The sequence below is a fragment of the Lampetra planeri genome, chromosome 50 (genome assembly GCF_965212315.1).
Source record: "Lampetra planeri chromosome 50, kcLamPlan1.2.h2, whole genome shotgun sequence".
Lineage (NCBI taxonomy): Eukaryota > Metazoa > Chordata > Hyperoartia > Petromyzontiformes > Petromyzontidae > Lampetra > Lampetra planeri.
The window spans coordinates 2,986,496-3,005,813 of NC_136156.1; the positions used below are offsets into that span (position 1 = coordinate 2,986,496).

General features: G+C 52.4%; 1 protein-coding gene across 1 annotated transcript in view; it reads right to left on the reverse strand.

The window, feature by feature from the left end:
- Positions 1-19,318, reverse strand: part of HDAC8 (histone deacetylase 8) — a 189,904-nt gene that overhangs the window by 3,008 nt on the left and 167,578 nt on the right. Inside the window, exon 10 of the mRNA XM_078616443.1 lies at positions 12,156-12,261. Coding sequence (XP_078472569.1) covers positions 12,156-12,261 — 106 coding nt within the window. The remainder of the gene's footprint in view (positions 1-12,155; positions 12,262-19,318) is intronic.

Genomic DNA, 19,318 nt, shown 5'->3' on the forward strand with positions numbered 1-19,318 from the left:
TCCCAGCGCAAGAATTTTTTTTATTATAATAATAATAACCCCTCATTCCACTTAGCAAAGAATACAAATTCTGCAGCCAAAAAACACACGCCCCTTAAAATATGCTGCATTTTGCGCCGCTTTTATTTCCTAAATCGCTCCAAAAGAGACGATAAATGTTTTGCAAACTGCGGTGCCGAGTGGTGGCGCAGTGGTTAGCGGCGCTGCAACAACGAACCCAGTGACCCCGAGTTCTATCTACCGGCCACCGCTAACGTGAGTGGCACGTGATATCAAGACAATGTCCTGCCCCCCCCCCCGCACAGCCTCCTAATGCTCCTTCACAAACCCGCAAATGACCAGCGTGGTCACATTTGGTTAAAAAAACCCCACGGTTGACATGGCATGGGGGAGGCTTTCGTCCATCGATGGACTGAAAAACGTCTACAATTGATTCATTTTACAACCATCATCAATCATATTCGATCATCATCAGCCGTGTTCAATCCACTGCTGGATGAAGGCCTCCGCCCCGCCCGCCCCCCCCCCACAAAGCCCACCGCCGTCACATTTATTTATTTCGGTGAAATAAAAGGAGCGTTTCGTTCCGAGTCCAATAGCCGTGGGATGACGCGCGTGGTTCTGGAAACGAGAGGTGACACGTGACGCCAGCAATCACAGTCGTGTCGCGTGCGTCGTGTGTGCGTCGTGTGTGCGTGGTGTGTGTGTGTGTGGTGCGTGCGTCGTGTGTGCATGTGTGTGTGTGGTGTGTGTGTGTGGTGCGTGCGTTGTGTGTGCGTGTGTGTGCGTGGTGTGTGGTGTGTGTGTGCGTGGTGTGTGTGTGTGTGTGCGTGGTGTGTGTGTGTGTGGTGTGTGCGTGCGTCGTGTGTGTGTGTGCATGTGTGTGTGTGGTGTGTGTGTGTGGTGCGTGCGTCCTGTGTGTGTGTGCGTGTGTGTACGTGCGTGGTGCGTCGTGTGCGTGGTGTGTGTGTGTGGTGTGTGTGTGCGTGGTGTGTGTGTGCGTGCGTCTTGTGCGTGCGTCGTGTGTGTGTGTGTGGTGTGTGTGTGCGTGGTGTGTGTGTGTGTGCGTGGTGTGTGTGCGTGGTGTGTGTGTGTGCGTCGTGTGTGTCGCGCGCTTGGCTTCAGCGGCCTTCCCATGGCACGGCCGGCGCACCCCAACCCTGCCCTTCACCTATTCGAGGTTTTCAATAAAAAAAAATCCTTTAACTGAAATCCTATAGGGCGCTCTCCCCCCCCACCCACCCCCGATAGGGGAAACATACTAATATGGCACTGTGTCATATTGGGGGAAACAGCGGCGGGGCTAGCGTGCCGGAAACGCGTAATCGAATCACAGATGTCTCGTAGAACAAACACTAACACACCCGTGGAAAAAAAATCAATTAAACGCTTTTTGTTTTATTTCGCAGGGTCAGAGAGCGCTAGGTACTCTGACACGAAAGGAAGAGGTCTTTAATTATTTTGACGCCGTTTGTATTTTTTCGATGTCGGCAGGCGTGAGCGACGAGCAAAGCGTGCCAAGCGCGGTGCCTTGGTCCGTCTCAAATTATTTCTCGGCCCTTTTCAATATTCATTTTTATAGCCGACTGCACACAATTCAGTAATTCCCTGAAGAAATTATAGCCTTGCTGTTATAACACAACCATCAGCACTGTGGAAACTGGCACAGTGTGATGCCCATTAGGCTAACCCACTGCTCTGCAGCGCACAACCCCACGCCGTGTGAACATACAGCAGCCGCCACCGCACACGCGTGGGCACGCACACGCGTGGGCACGCACACGCGTGTGCGCACGCAAACACGTGCGCACGCGCCATCCCGGACGACGCATCAATCCACGGCGAGTGTGGCAGCGGCGTAGCTGTCGAGGGGTGCAGGCGGTGCAACTGCACCAAGGCCCGCGGGCTGGAGGGGGGCCCAGGCTACGTAGAGTGGGGCAGGGGGCAGAATTGGATGGGGCAGTTGCCCATCTCAATCCTTGCACAAGTGCCCTTGAAAATAAAGCTCAGCCACCGAGACCCATAGACTTACACAGAACCTACAGACCAGCGTAGATATATACACTAACATTTGACCCTTAGACTAACGTAGGACCCTGAAACTAACTACCAATGAATAACAATTGAATGATTACCAATCTATATAATTATAATACCCCCCCCTCCTTGCCTCGAATCACTGCACCAGATTGAATTGAATTAAATGATGACGTCACCCTGAGGCTGCTCTATTTAAGAACGGAAGCAACAGGAGAGCTTCACCGTTCTTGCCCGATGAAGCTGATTGTAATTATCAGCGAAACGTCGTGCTACTCAAATTTTAAAAATGCTGTTGATTCTCTCTTCAGCACACCAGTGGGCTAAAGAAGTGAATTATTTTGTCCTTTGAAAACGTGACACATTTTTTACTGTTTGGCCGTGTCGGGTGGTGGAGGGTTGCGACACATTTATAAATAACGCGATCTGACCCAAAAACCTATATTATGAATAATATTGATCGCGAAAGCCTACGTGTTAAAAAGGTCCTGAGACTAACATCGGACCCATGGACTGACATAGGACCCAAATACGTCCCACTGTACATTATCCCAAGTCGTCGGCGGGCAGACTGGAGCGACTTGTCGCCACGGTCCGGCGAGCGGTATACTGGACGAGGAACGCCGGCTGCGGAAATATCTTCTGCCGTCACTGGTCAGACTGGAGTAGGTGGCACGTGGAGGTACACTGGATGTGGTGTGCTGCGTGCTGGGCCGCTAACCCACCACCACCGCCCCCCTCCCCAGACAGATCCCCGCTGAGATTACGGCCGGCCGGGCTCTGCGCTTGTTGACAGTCGGTGAGGCCTCGACACGGCCCTGGGCGTTTGTGATGGGAACGATGTCGGTTGGGGGGGGGGGGTCAGACCGGTGAACCTTGTATACAGAGGTCACTGCGCTGTCTCGGGGGCTAACCAGCCTCCTTCACTCTCAAGATTAAGATCAAGATGTCATCGTGGCCAAAGCTGTTGATGGCCACAACCTCACCGGCAACACTTCCTGCCCCCTGCCAGATCCCACAGCAGCTGCTGCTGCTGCTGCTGCAGAGTAGACACGCGACCTCCGACGTCCGAACTAGCAGCGTCCTGTCGTCCGCCCTTAGGGCTTCCCCTCGACCGCCGGACTTTGTGGAGGCCACTGCTCTGCCCGTGTCGCCCATAGGCCCTCCTCTAGAGCTGCACGGGCCGTCCTACCCAGCCCAACCGTTCGTGCCTAAATCATCACCGCAATACTCACCCCTGCCACGTTCTCTTCCCAGCCTCCAAGTCGATGGCCCTGTCCTGTGTTTAGTTTGTTGTCCTTCGCCGCACCTCCCATTAGCAGGGTTGGCTACGTACGGCGCGTGAGAAGTTCAACGTACGTACGCACGCACTCATCGCAACCGTTTTGTGCTCAGTCACACTTCCAGCACTTAACCTGCCGTGTTACCTGCCAGGCTTCTTGCACTGCTTGTTTTGTCTCGCCATTTACATTCCCAGCAACCAATCTCAAAACACCCGGTGCTCAAATAGCCGTCAGATTTTAGTTTTTTAAAATCATGCTCGCTGAGCACAGGGCCCCCCAAAAATAAAAACCCGAAACCCAAAGCGGCCAGCAACGAACAGGACTCATAAAAAGCTAAGAGTTTAAAGCACTTGGGGAAGGGAGATGATGAGTGGGAATTCCCAATTTGAGCGGTGCGAGGGAAGAAGCAGAAAGAGAAGTGGTTATGACCTGCAGTGTGGCGAGTGGGTGAGTGAGTGGGTGAGTGGGTGGGTGAGTGGGTGAGTGGGTGAGTGAGTGGGTGAGTGGGTGAGTGAGTGGGTGAGTGAATGGATGAGTGGGTGAGTGAGTGGGTGAGTGAGTGGGTGAGTGGGTGAGTGAGTGAGTGGGTGAGTGAGTGGGTGAGTGGGTGAGTGAGTGGGTGAGTGAATGGATGAGTGAGTGGGTGAGTGAATGAGCGAGTGGGTGAGTGAGTGGGTGAGTGGGTGAGTGAGTGAGTGGGTGAGTGAGTGGGTGAGTGAGTGGGTGAGTGAGTGGGTGAGTGAATGGATGAGTGAGTGGGTGAGTGAATGAGCGAGTGGGTGAGTGAGTGGGTGAGTGGGTGAGTGAGTGGGTGAGTGAGTGGGTGAGTGGGTGGGTGAGTGGGTGAGTGGGTGAGTGAGTAGATGAGTGAATGAGCGAGTGGGTGAGTGAGTGGGTGAGTGGGTGAGTGAGTGGGTGAGCGAGTGAGTGAGTGGGTGAGTGGGTGAGTGGATGAGTGGGTGAGTGAGTGAGTGGATGAGTGGGTGAGTGGGTGAGTGGGTGAGTGAGTGAGTGGGTGAGTGAGTGGGTGAGTGAGTGGGTGAGTGAATGGATGAGTGAGTGGGTGAGTGAATGAGCGAGTGGGTGAGTGAGTGGGTGAGTGGGTGAGTGAGTGGGTGAGTGAGTGAGTGGGTGAGTGGGTGAGTGAGTGGGTGAGTGGGTGAGTGAGTGGGTGAGTGGGTGAGTGGGTGAGTGGGTGAGCGAGTGGGTGAGTGAGTGGGTGAGTGGGTGAGTGAGTGGATGAGTGGGTGAGTGAGTGGGTGAGTGAGTGAGTGGGTGAGTGAGTGGGTGAGTGAGTGGGTGAGTGAGTGGGTGAGTGAATGAGCGAGTGGGTGAGTGGGTGAGTGAGTGGGTGAGTGAGTGGGTGAGTGAGTGGGTGAGTGGGTGAGTGGGTGAGTGAGTGGGTGAGTGAGTGGGTGAGTGAGTGGGTGAGTGAATGGATGAGTGGGTGAGTGAGTGGGTGAGTGGGTGAGTGAGTGGGTGAGTGAGTGGGTGAGTGGGTGAGTGAGTGAGTGAGTGAGTGAGTGGGTGAGTGGGTGAGTGAGTGGGTGAGTGAGTGGGTGAGTGAATGGATGAGTGGGTGAGTGAGTGGGTGAGTGGGTGAGTGAGTGGGTGAGTGAATGAGCGAGTGGGTGAGTGAGTGGGTGAGTGGGTGAGTGAGTGAGTGAGTGGGTGAGTGAGTGGGTGAGTGAGTAGGTGAGTGAATGAGCGAGTGGGTGAGTGAGTGGGTGAGTGGGTGAGTGAGTGGGTGAGTGAGTGGGTGAGTGGGTGAGTGAGTGGGTGAGTGGGTGAGTGGGTGAGTGGGTGAGTGAGTGGATGAGTGAATGAGCGAGTGGGTGAGTGAGTGGGTGAGTGGGTGAGTGAGTGGGTGAGCGAGTGAGTGAGTGGGTGAGTGGGTGAGTGGGTGAGTGGATGAGTGGGTGAGTGAGTGGGTGAGTGAGTGGGTGAGTGGGTGAGTGGGTGAGTGAGTGGGTGAGTGAGTGGGTGAGTGAATGGGTGAGTGAATGGATGAGTGAGTGGGTGAGTGAATGAGCGAGTGGGTGAGTGAGTGGGTGAGTGGGTGAGTGAGTGGGTGAGTGAGTGGGTGAGTGGGTGAGTGGGTGAGTGGGTGAGTGAGTGGGTGAGTGAGTGGGTGAGTGGGTGAGTGAGTGGGTGAGTGAGTGGGTGAGTGGGTGAGTGAGTGAGTGGGTGAGTGAGTGAGTGAGTGAGTGGTGAGTGAGTGAGTGGGTGAGTGAGTGGGTGAGTGGGTGAGTGAGTGGGTGAGTGGGTGAGTGGGTGGGTGAGTGAGTGGATGAGTGGGTGAGTGGGTGAGTGAGTGGGTGAGTGGGTGAGTGAGTGGATGAGTGAATGAGCGAGTGGGTGAGTGAGTGGGTGAGTGGGTGAGTGAGTGGGTGAGTGGGTGAGTGGGTGAGTGAGTGGGTGAGTGAGTGGATGAGTGGGTGAGTGGGTGAGTGGGTGAGTGGGTGAGTGAGTGGGTGAGTGGGTGAGTGAGTGGATGAGTGAATGAGCGAGTGGGTGAGTGAGTGGGTGAGTGGGTGAGTGAGTGGATGAGTGAATGAGCGAGTGGGTGAGTGAGTGGGTGAGTGGGTGAGTGAGTGGGTGAGTGAATGAGCGAGTGGGTGAGTGAGTGGATGAGTGGGTGAGTGAGTGGGTGAGTGAATGAGCGAGTGGGTGAGTGAGTGGATGAGTGGGTGAGCGAGTGGGTGAGTGGGTGGATGAGTGAATGAGCGAGTGGGTGAGTGAGTGGGTGAGTGAGTGGGTGAGTGGGTGAGTGAGTGGGTGAGTGAGTGGGTGAGTGAGTGGGTGAGTGGGTGAGTGAGTGGGTGAGTGAATGAGCGAGTGGGTGAGTGAGTGGGTGAGTGAATGAGCGAGTGGGTGAGTGAGTGAGTGAGTGGGTGAGTGGGTGAGTGAGTGGGTGAGTGGGTGAGTGAGTGGGTGAGTGGGTGAGTGAGTGGGTGAGTGGGTGAGCGAGTGGGTGAGTGAGTGGGTGAGTGGGTGAGTGGGTGAGTGAGTGGGTGAGTGAATGAGCGAGTGGGTGAGTGAGTGGGTGAGTGGGTGAGTGAGTGGATGAGTGAATGAGCGAGTGGGTGAGTGAGTGGGTGAGTGGGTGAGTGAGTGGGTGAGTGGGTGAGCGAGTGGGTGAGTGGGTGAGTGAGTGGGTGAGTGAGTGGGTGAGTGGGTGAGTGAGTGGGTGAGTGAATGAGCGAGTGGGTGAGTGAGTGGGTGAGTGGGTGAGTGAGTGGATGAGTGAATGAGCGAGTGGGTGAGTGAGTGGGTGAGTGGGTGAGTGAGTGGGTGAGTGGGTGAGTGAGTGGGTGAGTGGGTGAGTGAGTGGGTGAGTGGGTGAGTGAGTGGATGAGTGAATGAGCGAGTGGGTGAGTGGGTGGGTGAGTGGGTGAGTGAGTGAGTGGGTGAGTGGGTGAGTGAGTGGATGAGTGAATGAGCGAGTGGGTGAGTGAGTGGGTGAGTGGGTGAGTGAGTGGGTGAGTGAATGAGCGAGTGGGTGAGTGAGTGGGTGAGTGGGTGGGTGAGTGAATGAGCGAGTGGGTGAGTGGGTGTGTGAGTGGGTGGGTGAGTGAATGAGCGAGTGGGTGAGTGGGTGAGTGAGTGGATGAGTGAATGAGCGAGTGGTGAGTGAGTGGGTGAGTGGGTGAGTGAGTGGATGAGTGAATGAGCGAGTGGGTGAGTGAGTGGTTGAGTGGGTGAGTGAGTGGGTGAGTGAATGAGCGAGTGGGTGAGTGAGTGGGTGGGTGAGTGAGTGAATGAGCGAGTGGGTGAGTGAGTGGGTGAGTGGGTGGGTGAGTGAATGAGCGAGTGGGTGAGTGAGTGGGTGAGTGGGTGGGTGAGTGAGTGAATGAGCGAGTAGGTGAGTGAGTGTGTGAGTGAGTGGGTGAGTGAATGAGCGAGTGGGTGAGTGAGTGGGTGAGTGGGTGGGTGAGTGAGTGAATGAGCGAGTGGGTGAGTGAGTGGGTGAGTGAGTGGGTGAGTGAATGAGCGAGTGGGTGAGTGAGTGGGTGGGTGAGTGAATGAGCGAGTGGGTGAGTGTGTGAGTGGGTGGGTGGGTGAGTGAATGAGCGAGTGGGTGGGTGAGTGGGTGAGTGAATGAGCGAGCGAGTGGGTAGGTGAGTGGGTGAGCGAGTGTACTGTTGTAACACCTCAGTCATCTCAGTCATCTCAATCAGTCGACCCGTGGCACCTGCTGGGTCTGCCCCGTGACCTCCTGCCAGCGGGCGTTCGACACTTCACGTGGCCTCAAGGTGCACATGGCCTGGTACAAGCGTCATGGTGACGTCACCGCCACTAAGTGGCGAATGGCGGTTGTTGTTGTTGTTGTGACATGCAGTGTGGTTGTAGGGCAAGTGGGTGGGTGAGCTAGCGAGCGAGTGGGTGGGCGATTGTACTTTTGGTAATTTGCAGTGTGGTTGAACACAGTGCGGATGAGGCAACACAGTCAGTCTGGTAGATAGGAGTCCCGAACAAGGCACGAGGAATGAACGAGTGAAGGTAGTAGCAAGAGAAGAGTCATAGGCAGGCGACTGACCGCCGGCCAGCGAGTGATCGAGCGAGCAAGCGAGCGGAGTGAATCGGTGAGCGCTGAATCATTAATCAACTGCTTCGTTAGTCCATCCTTGCGATGCCCAGAGGAGAGCATCACTTTACCTGATAACATCTGATGGCTGAAACCTCCCCCTCCTCCTGCCCGTGACTATTTTTACTTGCTGACATCTGCTTTGCCATCTGCCTTGAGAAACACAACGCCGCTGCCATTGCCCCCTCCGCCAACGCGGACGTCCTGCGATCGCACGTGGGTAGGTGGCCACAGGCAGCGGTGGCGGCGACCGATTCGCCACCGAGTGGGGCGCAATATATCATCGCGCCGAAACGTGTGATTTATCGCGAGGGCCGCCGGGGCAGAGTTTCGTTGAGGGAGGGGCGGGTGAGTGGGGGATGGTGGCGGGGAGTGAAAAATCATAAACAAAACCGTGGCGCCCGTTATTGCATTCCGACAAACATTACGCGCGGCCGTTGTTCAAATTCACGCGGTAATTCCTGAACCTTCGCGGGGAAAAAAAAAAAAGGCCTGGCAGTGGTGAGGAATGTAATATTAACCTAACATTCGGTGATTATTTTGACTTAATGACTATTTCGCATCACGTATTTTAAAGGTTTGCGTCGGACTGTGACCAGTTCAAAAAACAGAACGCGTGCTTGCCTATTAGGCATCGGGTGGTTTCACCAGGGCTGGTTGAAACGAGCCTGAGTCTGCTGATGAGCCACTGGACGTCAACACCGGTCTGGAGATTTTCTTGTTGAACCAAAGTTGCTGAAACCGTGGCACTCCCAGAAGGCCGAGCGGTCGACGGATTGTGCAAAACAAACCGTCACCCTTATTTTTATTTGATGTGGAGAGACAAATTGGGGAAGGATGCATTGTTTATTTTCATAATATCTGAGGGACGGGGTAAGTCGTCGCGTTGAACGGCTCGTGCGCGAAGACTTGCGGCACCCGTTGCACGACGATACTGGATGTGGTGTGCCGGTTGTGGCAATATTTTCTGGGCCACTGGTAGGCTAGAACAGTCACGTGACTCATGGCCATGGCCAAAGTGAGAAGTGTTCTTGATGTGGTGTGCCGGGTGCAGAGATAGTTTTTTCCGTTACTAGAACACAAATGTTGCCGTTGCATCCTGCACGCGTCTGATGATTACTAAACACGTCTCGCGTGATGTGACGAGCGTGATCCAAATTCAAGCGGAGAACTGTGTGGGAGAATGCAGACGCGTGTGGGATGTGTTTAGCCATCATCAGGCAAGTGTAGTGTGTACGACTCAATCCAGAATTAAAAGATGGTAATTTGGTAATTGACAGGCGATGGGTGGAGGCGCTGGGATAGTGGACAGCGCACTGCGCTATGACCCCGACGACCCGAGTTAGATTCCTGGCCACGGCTAACATCAGTGGCGAATGATATCCGAACGGGTGCCACCCTTTTACAGCCAATACACCAACCCACACTACCAGCGTGACAAAGTATGGTCAAAAAGCCCCCATAACCGGCATTGGCATGAGGGAAGCCTTCATCCATCGGTCAACAGAGAATGCGTCACATTTATTTGTTAAAGAGACATGCCATGGTGTGTATGTAAGTTGAACTTCTTTCGCACCGTACGTAGCCTGCCTAGCTAATTGGATGTGCGGGGGAAGGACAACCAACTAAATACAAAAAAGCAAGTTCGAAAGAAATAAGTTTTCAACCTAGACGATTTAATAGCGCATAGCTGCAACGGCTTCCTAATATCGTAAGGAAGAGCCTTCCAGACGGCCGCAGAAGCGCATCCCAGAAAGCGCCGCGTGATGCGGTGACCGCCACTAGCCAAACGCTGCCGCTGCTGCTGCTTCTGTGATGAAGTCGTGGTGCCGCCACCACAGCGAGGAACGGGCTTTGGCCGACCTGAATTAGTGTATTTGGGGCTGAGGCTGCGACACGCACGGGCACAACAATGGCCCGACTCAGACGATCCGCTACATTCACAAAGGACCGGGGCAACCGGCTTAACGTCGTCGCGTGCGGCACGGCTCGCCATGTGGCGGCGGCGGCGGCGGTGGTGGTGTCGCCGGGGGTCCTGTCGATTGCGTTACGAGCCGCGCACAGCAAGGAGAGAAACTGATTCGTTTTGTTGGCTTCCTCAACAAAGACAAAGATCCACCCCCCCCACTTGTGCAGCCTTAACAGACTGTTGGGGCAAGCGCTGTTAGCGAGTAGCACCTATGAAGGGCCTAGTGGCACACGAGGGGGTGGGTGGCCAACACCACGCCTGGCCGCCTTTGTCTCCTTAGTGGCGATGTTTACACACTGCACCGGGTACTCATTTGAGGCTGAGTCGACCTAGGGGAGGCCCAGGACCGGTTCAGATAATCGACACCGATATGTTGGCCGTGAACGGGAATCGAACCCAGGTTCGTAGCGCAGCACAGGGCTCACCGCTACACCACTGCTCCCCACCGTCTTACCAAACACACACGGATGTACGATTTTAATAAAAAAACTAAATCTTCCAGCGAGCAGCTTGGTTATCCAGGATTGATAATTGATTTTTAGGGTGCGATAGCCCTGAAGTCAAATGTGTGTCGTATACCCTCCTCCACCCGGCACTGCCAACGAATCACGTTGGAACGTGAACCAAACGTGCCACGTTATTGTTATTCTTAGGTTTTTTCGGTAAAGTCACGTAGGTAAAAAATTAAAATTAATAAAAGTAAAATAAATATAAAATAAAAATCACGACGTTTCGGAGGCAACACAAGCTTCCGTCTTCAGGTGGAACCGTCACAGCACGATAGCTGTATCAAGTGAGAGAAATTCCAAGAAAACAGTCCTTGTAAATATACTGGTTGAGGGTGGGAGGAGCCAAGGTAGGCCCTGAATATTATTTGTGTGAGGTTCGGTGCGGCTGAAGCACGCTGTTAGGAATGAGCCTTTGTTGTGTAAACTAGGTGCGGATGAGGTAAAGGTTATTGTTGCTTCGGCACAACCGCCAGAGTGGCTGGAGAGCGATCTCACAACATTTAACAATTGGGTGACGGTTTAAGGTTTTCCCATCTTCCTTGCCGCCTGTGCATCAAGTACCGTGTCCGCGTCCGCCGCACTGACCGTACGTCTTGGCGGAAGAAGTGGGAGCACCCACATTTTACTGCACCGCACGCGACCTGCCGCCCATCGCCTGTGGTTGGGCTACCCAAAAATTCTAGATTTGAAGCTTTCGTGACTGCAAGGATTCATTAGGTTTTTTTCGGTAAAGTCACGTAGGTAAAAAAGTAAAAATAAGTAATTCATTAAAGCATCTTCTTGGTTCTTTCGGTAAAGTCACGTAGAATTAATTAATTGGGGGGAAAATAATTAATGAATTACTTAAATTACTTAATTTTAATGTTTTACCTACGTGACTTTACCGGAAAAAACCTAAGAATATCTACCCAAAAATACCGCTTGGTGGACAACAGCGGATGGGGAGTGGGGGACGGTGGTGGGGGGAAGGATTTCAGAAACTGGCCGGGAGATGGAATCGAACCGGTGACCTCTGGATTGCAGATCCAGTTGTGTTGACCATTATATACAACTCTGGCAGCATCCCCGATGAAACAGGTGACATTATCATGAATATGATTTACAATTATACCATGCGGGTCCCCGCCTGGTTTTCTCTCGACAATTAGAAACGTGCGTTTAGATTATTTAGAGTATTTGGCTGTTATTGATGTGCACGTGATGAGCCACTTCTTTGAGCTATCATTTGTGGCCAGGTCGCATCTGAATGAGAAGCTAATAGCTCAGTGGGCGTTAACTGGTAAAATAAAAAAAATGTATTTAAATTTTTTGTTTAATTTGTTTAGCTTTCCTATACTCTGCACTCCAACCGTGTTTTTTGTATTCATACTCTTACGTTTTTTCGGTAAAGTCACGTAGGTAAAAATAAATGATAAAAGAATAAAAATAATATAAATAATATGACTATTATTAAAAATAATAGAAATAATAATAATATAGCTGTTATTATTTATATGATTTTTATTCTTTTATTATTTATGTTTCCCTACGTGACTTTACCGAAAAGACCTAAGAGTATGAATCCTTGCAGTCACAAAAGCTTCAAATATCTTTTTGTATTGTTTGTTGTTGTAACTTTCTGACCTGCCCCTGCTGAACATCTATGAAAAAGAGCTTTATAGCTCATCTGATTGCTCCAGGCTAAATGAAGATTCAGATGTGCGGCGTATTGAGCTGAACGTGAACAAGGTGTGTGCCTCTGTGTTGGTGTGCCAGTGCCTTTCACATACCTCGTACTCTGGCGATGAGATTGTCCAGATACTGTTGGTCGTTTTTGTCAGTCCGACAGCTTGGAGTGATGTCAAGCATGTAGTCTGGTCCATATTCTGTAAAATACTACACAAAGACGCAGCAAAAACAGTGCACGTTGAATTTTTTGTAACTCATGGTTCCTTGTGCAACCTTCTCCCCGTGCCTGATTTGCCACTCTTTTTCAATCAATCAGATTATTTATTTATAACCGGGAAAGAGCGCATTCAGATACAATATCTCTTTGGCAAAGGTGAAGCAGGTCAGACGCACTGCGGCATTAATCATGGTACGGCAATCGCAATTTTTTACCTGTAATGCGCGCTAATATCCTTTTCATCCCATCGACATCACCATGAAAGTATCCCAATGTTTCCTCTCTGAATAAACAGCCGTGTGTGATTGAATAAAAAAATAAACACGATTCATTTTTACCGTAAGCGTGCCGTTTGAGAGCCGTTTGATTTTTTTATGTGGCAGGAATAAAAATCCATAAGAGGTTTTTTTTTGGGTTAGAACGCGTAAATATATAAATGTGTCGTTAAAACCCGCCAACACCCGACACAGCCAACTAGTAAGGGTTGTCACGTAAACAGAACGTGTCAATTCGTCACTAGTACAGCACTAGTGTGTAGTGTATAGTAGTGTATAGTGTAGTATACTGGTACAGCACACCGGTGTGTTGGAGAGCCAAGCCACAACATTTACAATCTGAGTACGACGTTTCGCCAGTGATTACAACTAGCTTCATCAGGCGACAGCCAGATTTGTGGAGAAGTCCACCTGTTTCGTTCCTTATATAGAGGCGTAGATGTGGTGACCACACTTCTGCACTCTTGCACCGCGTGGGGGGGGGATGATTACTTGATGATTCGCTTCCACGCAGCACTAAGGCAGTCACTATCCGAACGGTTAAAGTTATTTTTATTTCTTTTAATTTAGATAGATTATCTCATTAGTCTTGGCCAGTAGTAGCTAGTTTTCCACGAAACTTCAATATTATCAAAATCAATTGAGTGTCCTTGATGGCACGCGTGTTCTGCTACTGCTGACAGTTGTATTTGGGAGAATTTTATATTTCTCTGATGTTCTTTTAGTCTCATTCTGATCATTCGTCCTGTTTGCCCAACATCACATTTGCCACACGTGCAGTTAATCCTGTACACACCTTCTGTTGATAGCTTTGGTAATACATCTTTTGTACCAGATATTATTTTTTTGTATTTTATGTACCGTGCCAAATCTGACTCAGATCTTTTGTCACTCGTGTTATTTGATTTGGTTTTGGCATTCAATGCCCTGTTGATTTGTGCACCATTGTAACCGTTAATTTGCAGCGCTTCTTTAACATGTTGAATTTCACTTCTCAGACTGTCACCATTTGACACTTTCTTAGCTCGATGAATGAGCGTCTTGATAAGAGCAGATTTCTGTGCGGGGTGATGGTGTGACTCTGCATTCAGATAGGCGTCAGTATGCGTTTACTTTCGGTAAACGCTGCGTGTTATTTTACCATTTCGACCCCCTCCGAGCAGAGTATCAAGAAATGGTAGAGCTCTGTCAGCTTCCACTTCCATGATGAACTGGATGGATGGGTTTTGCGAGTTGAGAGAAATATATCTATTTTTAATCCGTATATTCTGTACAAATTATTATATTGTTGCTTTATTTAAAACTCTGTTTACCCAACCCTTAGTTTTACCGCGCATGCTCTTGCCGCCGCGTCACAACACGAAGAAATATCCGTCTGGAACGATCGCAGTGAGCGGCGTACCACCCTGTGTCTGAGAATTACCCCAAGGACACGATGCCACGGAGGCTGCTTACGAGTTCGCTCCCGCGAGGTCCCGTTCACGCCAGGGGCAAATCCTGCGTACGTCCCTGCGACGAGTGCTCACTGCTTGTCAATCAAACCGAATTCTTCAAGTCTCACACAGCTGGAATAAGCCCAATTAATGGGAAATTATCATTGAATACGACGGCATAACAGAGCCCCGTGGTGTACACAGAGTGCAGTCTACGACGATTATTCACTCGGTCTCATCGGGCGTCTCTATCTCTGCCATGGAGAAAGGGGCATTGCCCAAAGCATTCTCTTTCCGTGTTTTCTGGATCACGAGACTCCCCCATCCCACCCCCCACCAATGTTAGTTTTCAGCAAAACTTGGGGGTCGCGCAGAGGTTGCAAACGGGTTTTGATTCCTTACCCGTACCCGTACCCGGGCGCACCAGGGTCGCAAACGGGTACCTGTACCCGGCCGGGTACGGGTACCCGTACGCTACCCATACCCGTACCCTACCCGAAATGAGTGACAAACGGTTACTCACCGGTGACTCAGGGCCTACCCGTACCCGGCCGCACCAGGGTCGCAAACGGGTACCCGTACCCGTACCCGGCCGGGTACGGGTAGCCGGGTATCGGGTAGGGTACGGGTATCGGGTACCCGGTTGCGACCTCTGGGGTCACGTCTTACGATCCGGAGAATACACTCGTCTTCCGGAAGGCGTGTTTTCAATCAAATTGGTAAGAATAATTTTCCGGAAGATGGTCCGTATGTACGAACATACGCACGTGCATGTTGAATTCCTTTCGGACCGTACGCAGCCCAAGCGTGCCAATCGGAGTTGCTGAACGTATTGCTGTGGTTCTCCACAGCAATTCGCGTCTCTCATTGTAAAGCAGTACACGCAGGACGGAAGACACCACCAGCCGTGCATAATCATCTTCCAGAAGACGTCTCTCATTGTAAAGCAGCGCGTTCATCATTGCCCATCTCCAGGAGAGACGGCTCTCCATAGTTACGGCATTTATCTTCCGGAAGACGTCTTTGAATCTCGTTGTTCAGAATTGTCTTGCCAGCAGACGACCATCTCCCCACTTGAAAGCGGTGCGGTCACGAACATGCTACGGAAGACGGCTCTCTGTAGCAATACCGCATCCTCCAAATGATAAAACACACTTTCTTTTCCAAAAATTACCCCGAAGTTTTGAGCGCATCCTACTTTCCGGAGGCACCCCCTGCATCTCCGATGTAGCACGGTTGGTTACGTAAGGTGTGAAAGAAGTCCAAAATACACACACACGTACACAGAATCCGGCGAATGCGGCAAAATCATTTGCGCTCTTTAGGCGAGCGGTGCCGACGAGCAAGTTGAGTTTTTTTGCCGTTGTTATTATCCCAGCCGAACGCTGAGCAGTGTGGATATCAGCCGCTCAGCCGCTGCTGGTTCACCGGGCTGGATCACGTTAAAGAGGATGTGGAAAAAAAAACCGTGGGGGCAGGGAGAGAGAGAGAGAGAGCTGGAAGCACATTCCTGGCACGGAAGGCCTCACAACTGCCATCTGGGAGACCAGTTGTAAGGGACGGGCTTCTCTTTGTTTAAATTCTAATCTCCTCCTATTTAAATGCTTATGTAAAATAAAAAACCACACACCAACAAGTAAACGAACCCCGGGCGCATTTTCGCCTCGCTCCCTCCGTGCGGGCAGATGCAAAGAGGCATTAAAATGTGGCTGCACGGATGGATGATTTTATTTTTCTGCATCACACCAGCCCATCCTCGACGGAATAAATATTCACAAACTGCTTCCCGCCCATCATTCAGGTTTCGGGGGGGGGGGGGAGAAAAAAACCTGTTTGTGTTTTTTGTTGGTTTTTAAAACATATTTTTATGTAAACGTGCATTGTGTGTTCTCCATTCAGCTAACATTTCTAATAATTTCAGGCTGAAAAACAAAAAGTAAACCTACCCATGTAAATACACAATTTGGGTGGAGGGAGGGGAGGGGAGGGGGGGCTCACGTTGGAGCGGAGGCGCAGTGGTTAGCGCACTGCGCTATGAAGCTGGTCACCTCAAGTCACGATTGCCAGCCACGGTGAACATCGTGGTGATGTCTGAAGCTGTGTCTGGGCCCCTGCACCCACCTCCCACCCCCAATCTGCAGTGACCAGCGAGTTGAAGTATTGTATGGCTGAACAATCACCACCACGACTAACACACGGCACGGGGAAAGCCTTTATCCAGCAGTGGATTAACAAAAGCAGCTGTTGTCTCCTCGCTTATTAAATCAAGAACGTCAATACATTTCATATAAATGGGACCGTTGAGGTGATCACACTAAATGCCCCCTATTTTTCTTTTAAATCGCACACACTTCGGATTATCTAGGCAAATAGGGGATTAGATAGGTGCAGGGGTGTCTCGTGGGCAAACGATGGCAACGTGTATCAGCAGACGCTAATTTAATTCCACAGATTTATCTGCCCTGGCCCAAGCCTTTACCGACGCACGCAAAATTTGCGTGGGGGATGGAAGACAAAGCTGGGGGTGGGGGGTTTGGGAGGACGCAGTGAACGGCACAGCACCAAGGAGTGAAACTTTAGATTACCCAGCAGCCCTCTCTCAGGGACATGCGGCACACCACGAAAGAGCCAACGCACAGCCAGGCAGGCACACGGCGAACAAGCCGACGGGCGGGCAGGCATGCACCGCGCGAAGTAAACAAATTCATTTCGATTTAAAGCTTTTGTGACTGCAGGGATTCATCTTTTTGTTTTTTTCGGTAAAGTCACGTAGAATGGAAATAATAAAATAAAAAAAATAAAACATAATAAAATAATTCTCACGACGTTTCGGCCACAACGCAAGCAGCCGTCCTCAGGTGGAGAGCAGGTCTGTCGAGTAGACAGAGTCTGAATAATAAAATAATTTATTTTTATTATTTTATTAATTCCATTCTACGTGACTTTACCGAAAGAACCAAGAAGATGAACAAATTCACTTTTGTAGCAGACGAGAGTCGTGGGTGAGCAAGCCCAGAGAGCGGGAAGGCCAAGGCGCTGCCTGGACACAGACGCAGACTTTTTTGGGGGTTTTTAATTGATAAGCTGGTTTATGCGTTCGTGGAATGTGATTCGAGACAAATGACAACATTCTTTACTCGGAGATGCACTTTGTTGCCCTGGGTGGAGAAGTGGGAGGAGAGCAAGGTTTGTTTGGGGGGGGGATGAGGCGACGCACACACGCTCACGAAAGACAAAGACCCCCCGTGTAGCCTTGACAGACTGCTGGGGCAAGTGCTATTAGCGAGCGCCTACGAAGGCCGGCACGGCACACGAGGGGGTGGGTGACCAACACCACGCCCGGCCGCCTTTGTCTCCACCGGTGGCGATATTTACACACCGCACCAGGTACTTATTTGAGGCCCGAGTCGGTCTAGGAGAGGCCCAGGACCGGTTCAGATAATCGCCACAGGTGTTGACCGTGAGCAGGAATCGAACTCGGGATCACTGTTACACTACCGCTCCCCGCACGTGCTGACACATTCACGCACTCCAGACACATTCACGCAACGCGCACACCGCTGGGGAAACGTGTCTATCCGCTTTTCATGCTGCACTCACAAGTCACTACAAGACCGGTCAGTGAAGTCAGCATTGTCACCCCCGTCGCACCAGCAGAAGGCTGCCAAATCCGCACAATGAATGTTTCTAAAGCCATTGGATCGCAGAAAGCTCTCTCGAGGAAGGCACGATGGAATATAGCCCAGGGTGGGGAGAATGTGCGGCCCCGCAATTCCCTGCTCAAGCCACTGCTGGTAGAAAGGGGCTTCCCACTCGCGGGAGCTCGAGACAGCCCCTCTAGAGGGTATCTTGGTCTACTCTTCCATGTCGACCGGGGTGGACTTAGAAGGTGGGGAATTAACCCGAATTTCTTTTTCCCACCAGACGCGACCCAGCCGATCAACTTGACGGCGACACAACCGTTGGCACCACCGGTTGGGCGAGAGGGCAACGGATTCAAGAATGGCGAGGGTTCTTGAAGAAGCCTCACGGGCCACACGGAGCGAAACGTCGGGGCATCGTGGAGCCAAATGTCAGACATCTCCGGCGTGTGCTTTCGGGGTTGTACCGCAGCGCCGCGCCGGCACGACGTCCGGAACGTCTGACATCACGGCAAACGACGAGCGGCAACGATCCGCAAAAAAATCACAGCACGCATCGCGAGAGCTGTTCGGAAGCAAACCGCAAAAAAACCTGCACGGCAGTTGTACAACAGCCACCTCCCTCCACCCTTCCACCACCTAAATGTGGAGGCAAAAAGCCCTCTGCTGCCAGCACGAGGTGGAGGGGGGGGGTGATGGAGGGGGGGTTGATGGAGGGGGGGGTGATTGGAGGGGGGGGTGATGGAATGGAGGGGGGTGGATGGAGGGGGGGTGGATGGAGGGGGGGTGATGGAGGGGGGGGTGATGGAGGGGGGGTGATGGAGGGGGGTGGATGGAGGGGGGGTGGATGGAGGGGGGTGGATGGAGGGGGGGTGGATGGAGGGGGGGTGATGGAGGGGGGGTGATGGAGGGGGGGTGATGGAGGGGGGGTGATGGAGGGGGGGGTGATGGAGGGGGGGGGTGGATGGAGGGGGGGTGGATGGAGGGGGGGGTGATGGAGGGGGGGTGGATGGAGGGGGGGGGTGATGGAGGGGGGGTGATGGAGGGGGGGTGATGGAGGGGGGGTGATGGAGGGGGGGTGATGGAGGGGGGGGTGATGGAGGGGGGGTGATGGAGGGGGGGGTGGATGACTCTGCTGTGAGGGTGCCGCGAGAGCCACGAAGCGGCGAGTGAATGGAGCGGCGCTGGAGGACACGGGGCACTCGGTGCACGTTGGGGGGGGGTTGGGGGGGGGGCAGTGACGACGGCGTGGGGCCTCGCGAACGATGCCACCGCCTGTAAAGACAGCCCCCCCCTTTGAGGGAGACGACGACGGGCGATGACACCACCACCACCACAAATGGGCACCGCGAAACCCGCGGAATATAAAACATCGACACGGTGGGTACGGCGGCGGGAGCGAGACCGCCGCTCGGCTACGGCGGCTCCGCTCGCCTGTTCGCCGAATCGTCGGGGCAACGGTGGCACGAGGCGCACAGGGCGCCAACAACAAAGCCACGCCGCGCGCGTCAGCGGCACTGCCGTGGGCCCCCCGAAAGGAAAGTTTACAACGTAGGGACAGGCGACGACGACGTTTTCAGACAATGACGCCTTTCTTCGCAGCGAAAGGGGGGCACAAACTGCCTGACGGGCCACTGACCGTGTATTTATTTGCCGCGTTATCGACGGACGGTGTTTTGTTGACCGCGTGGCACGAGC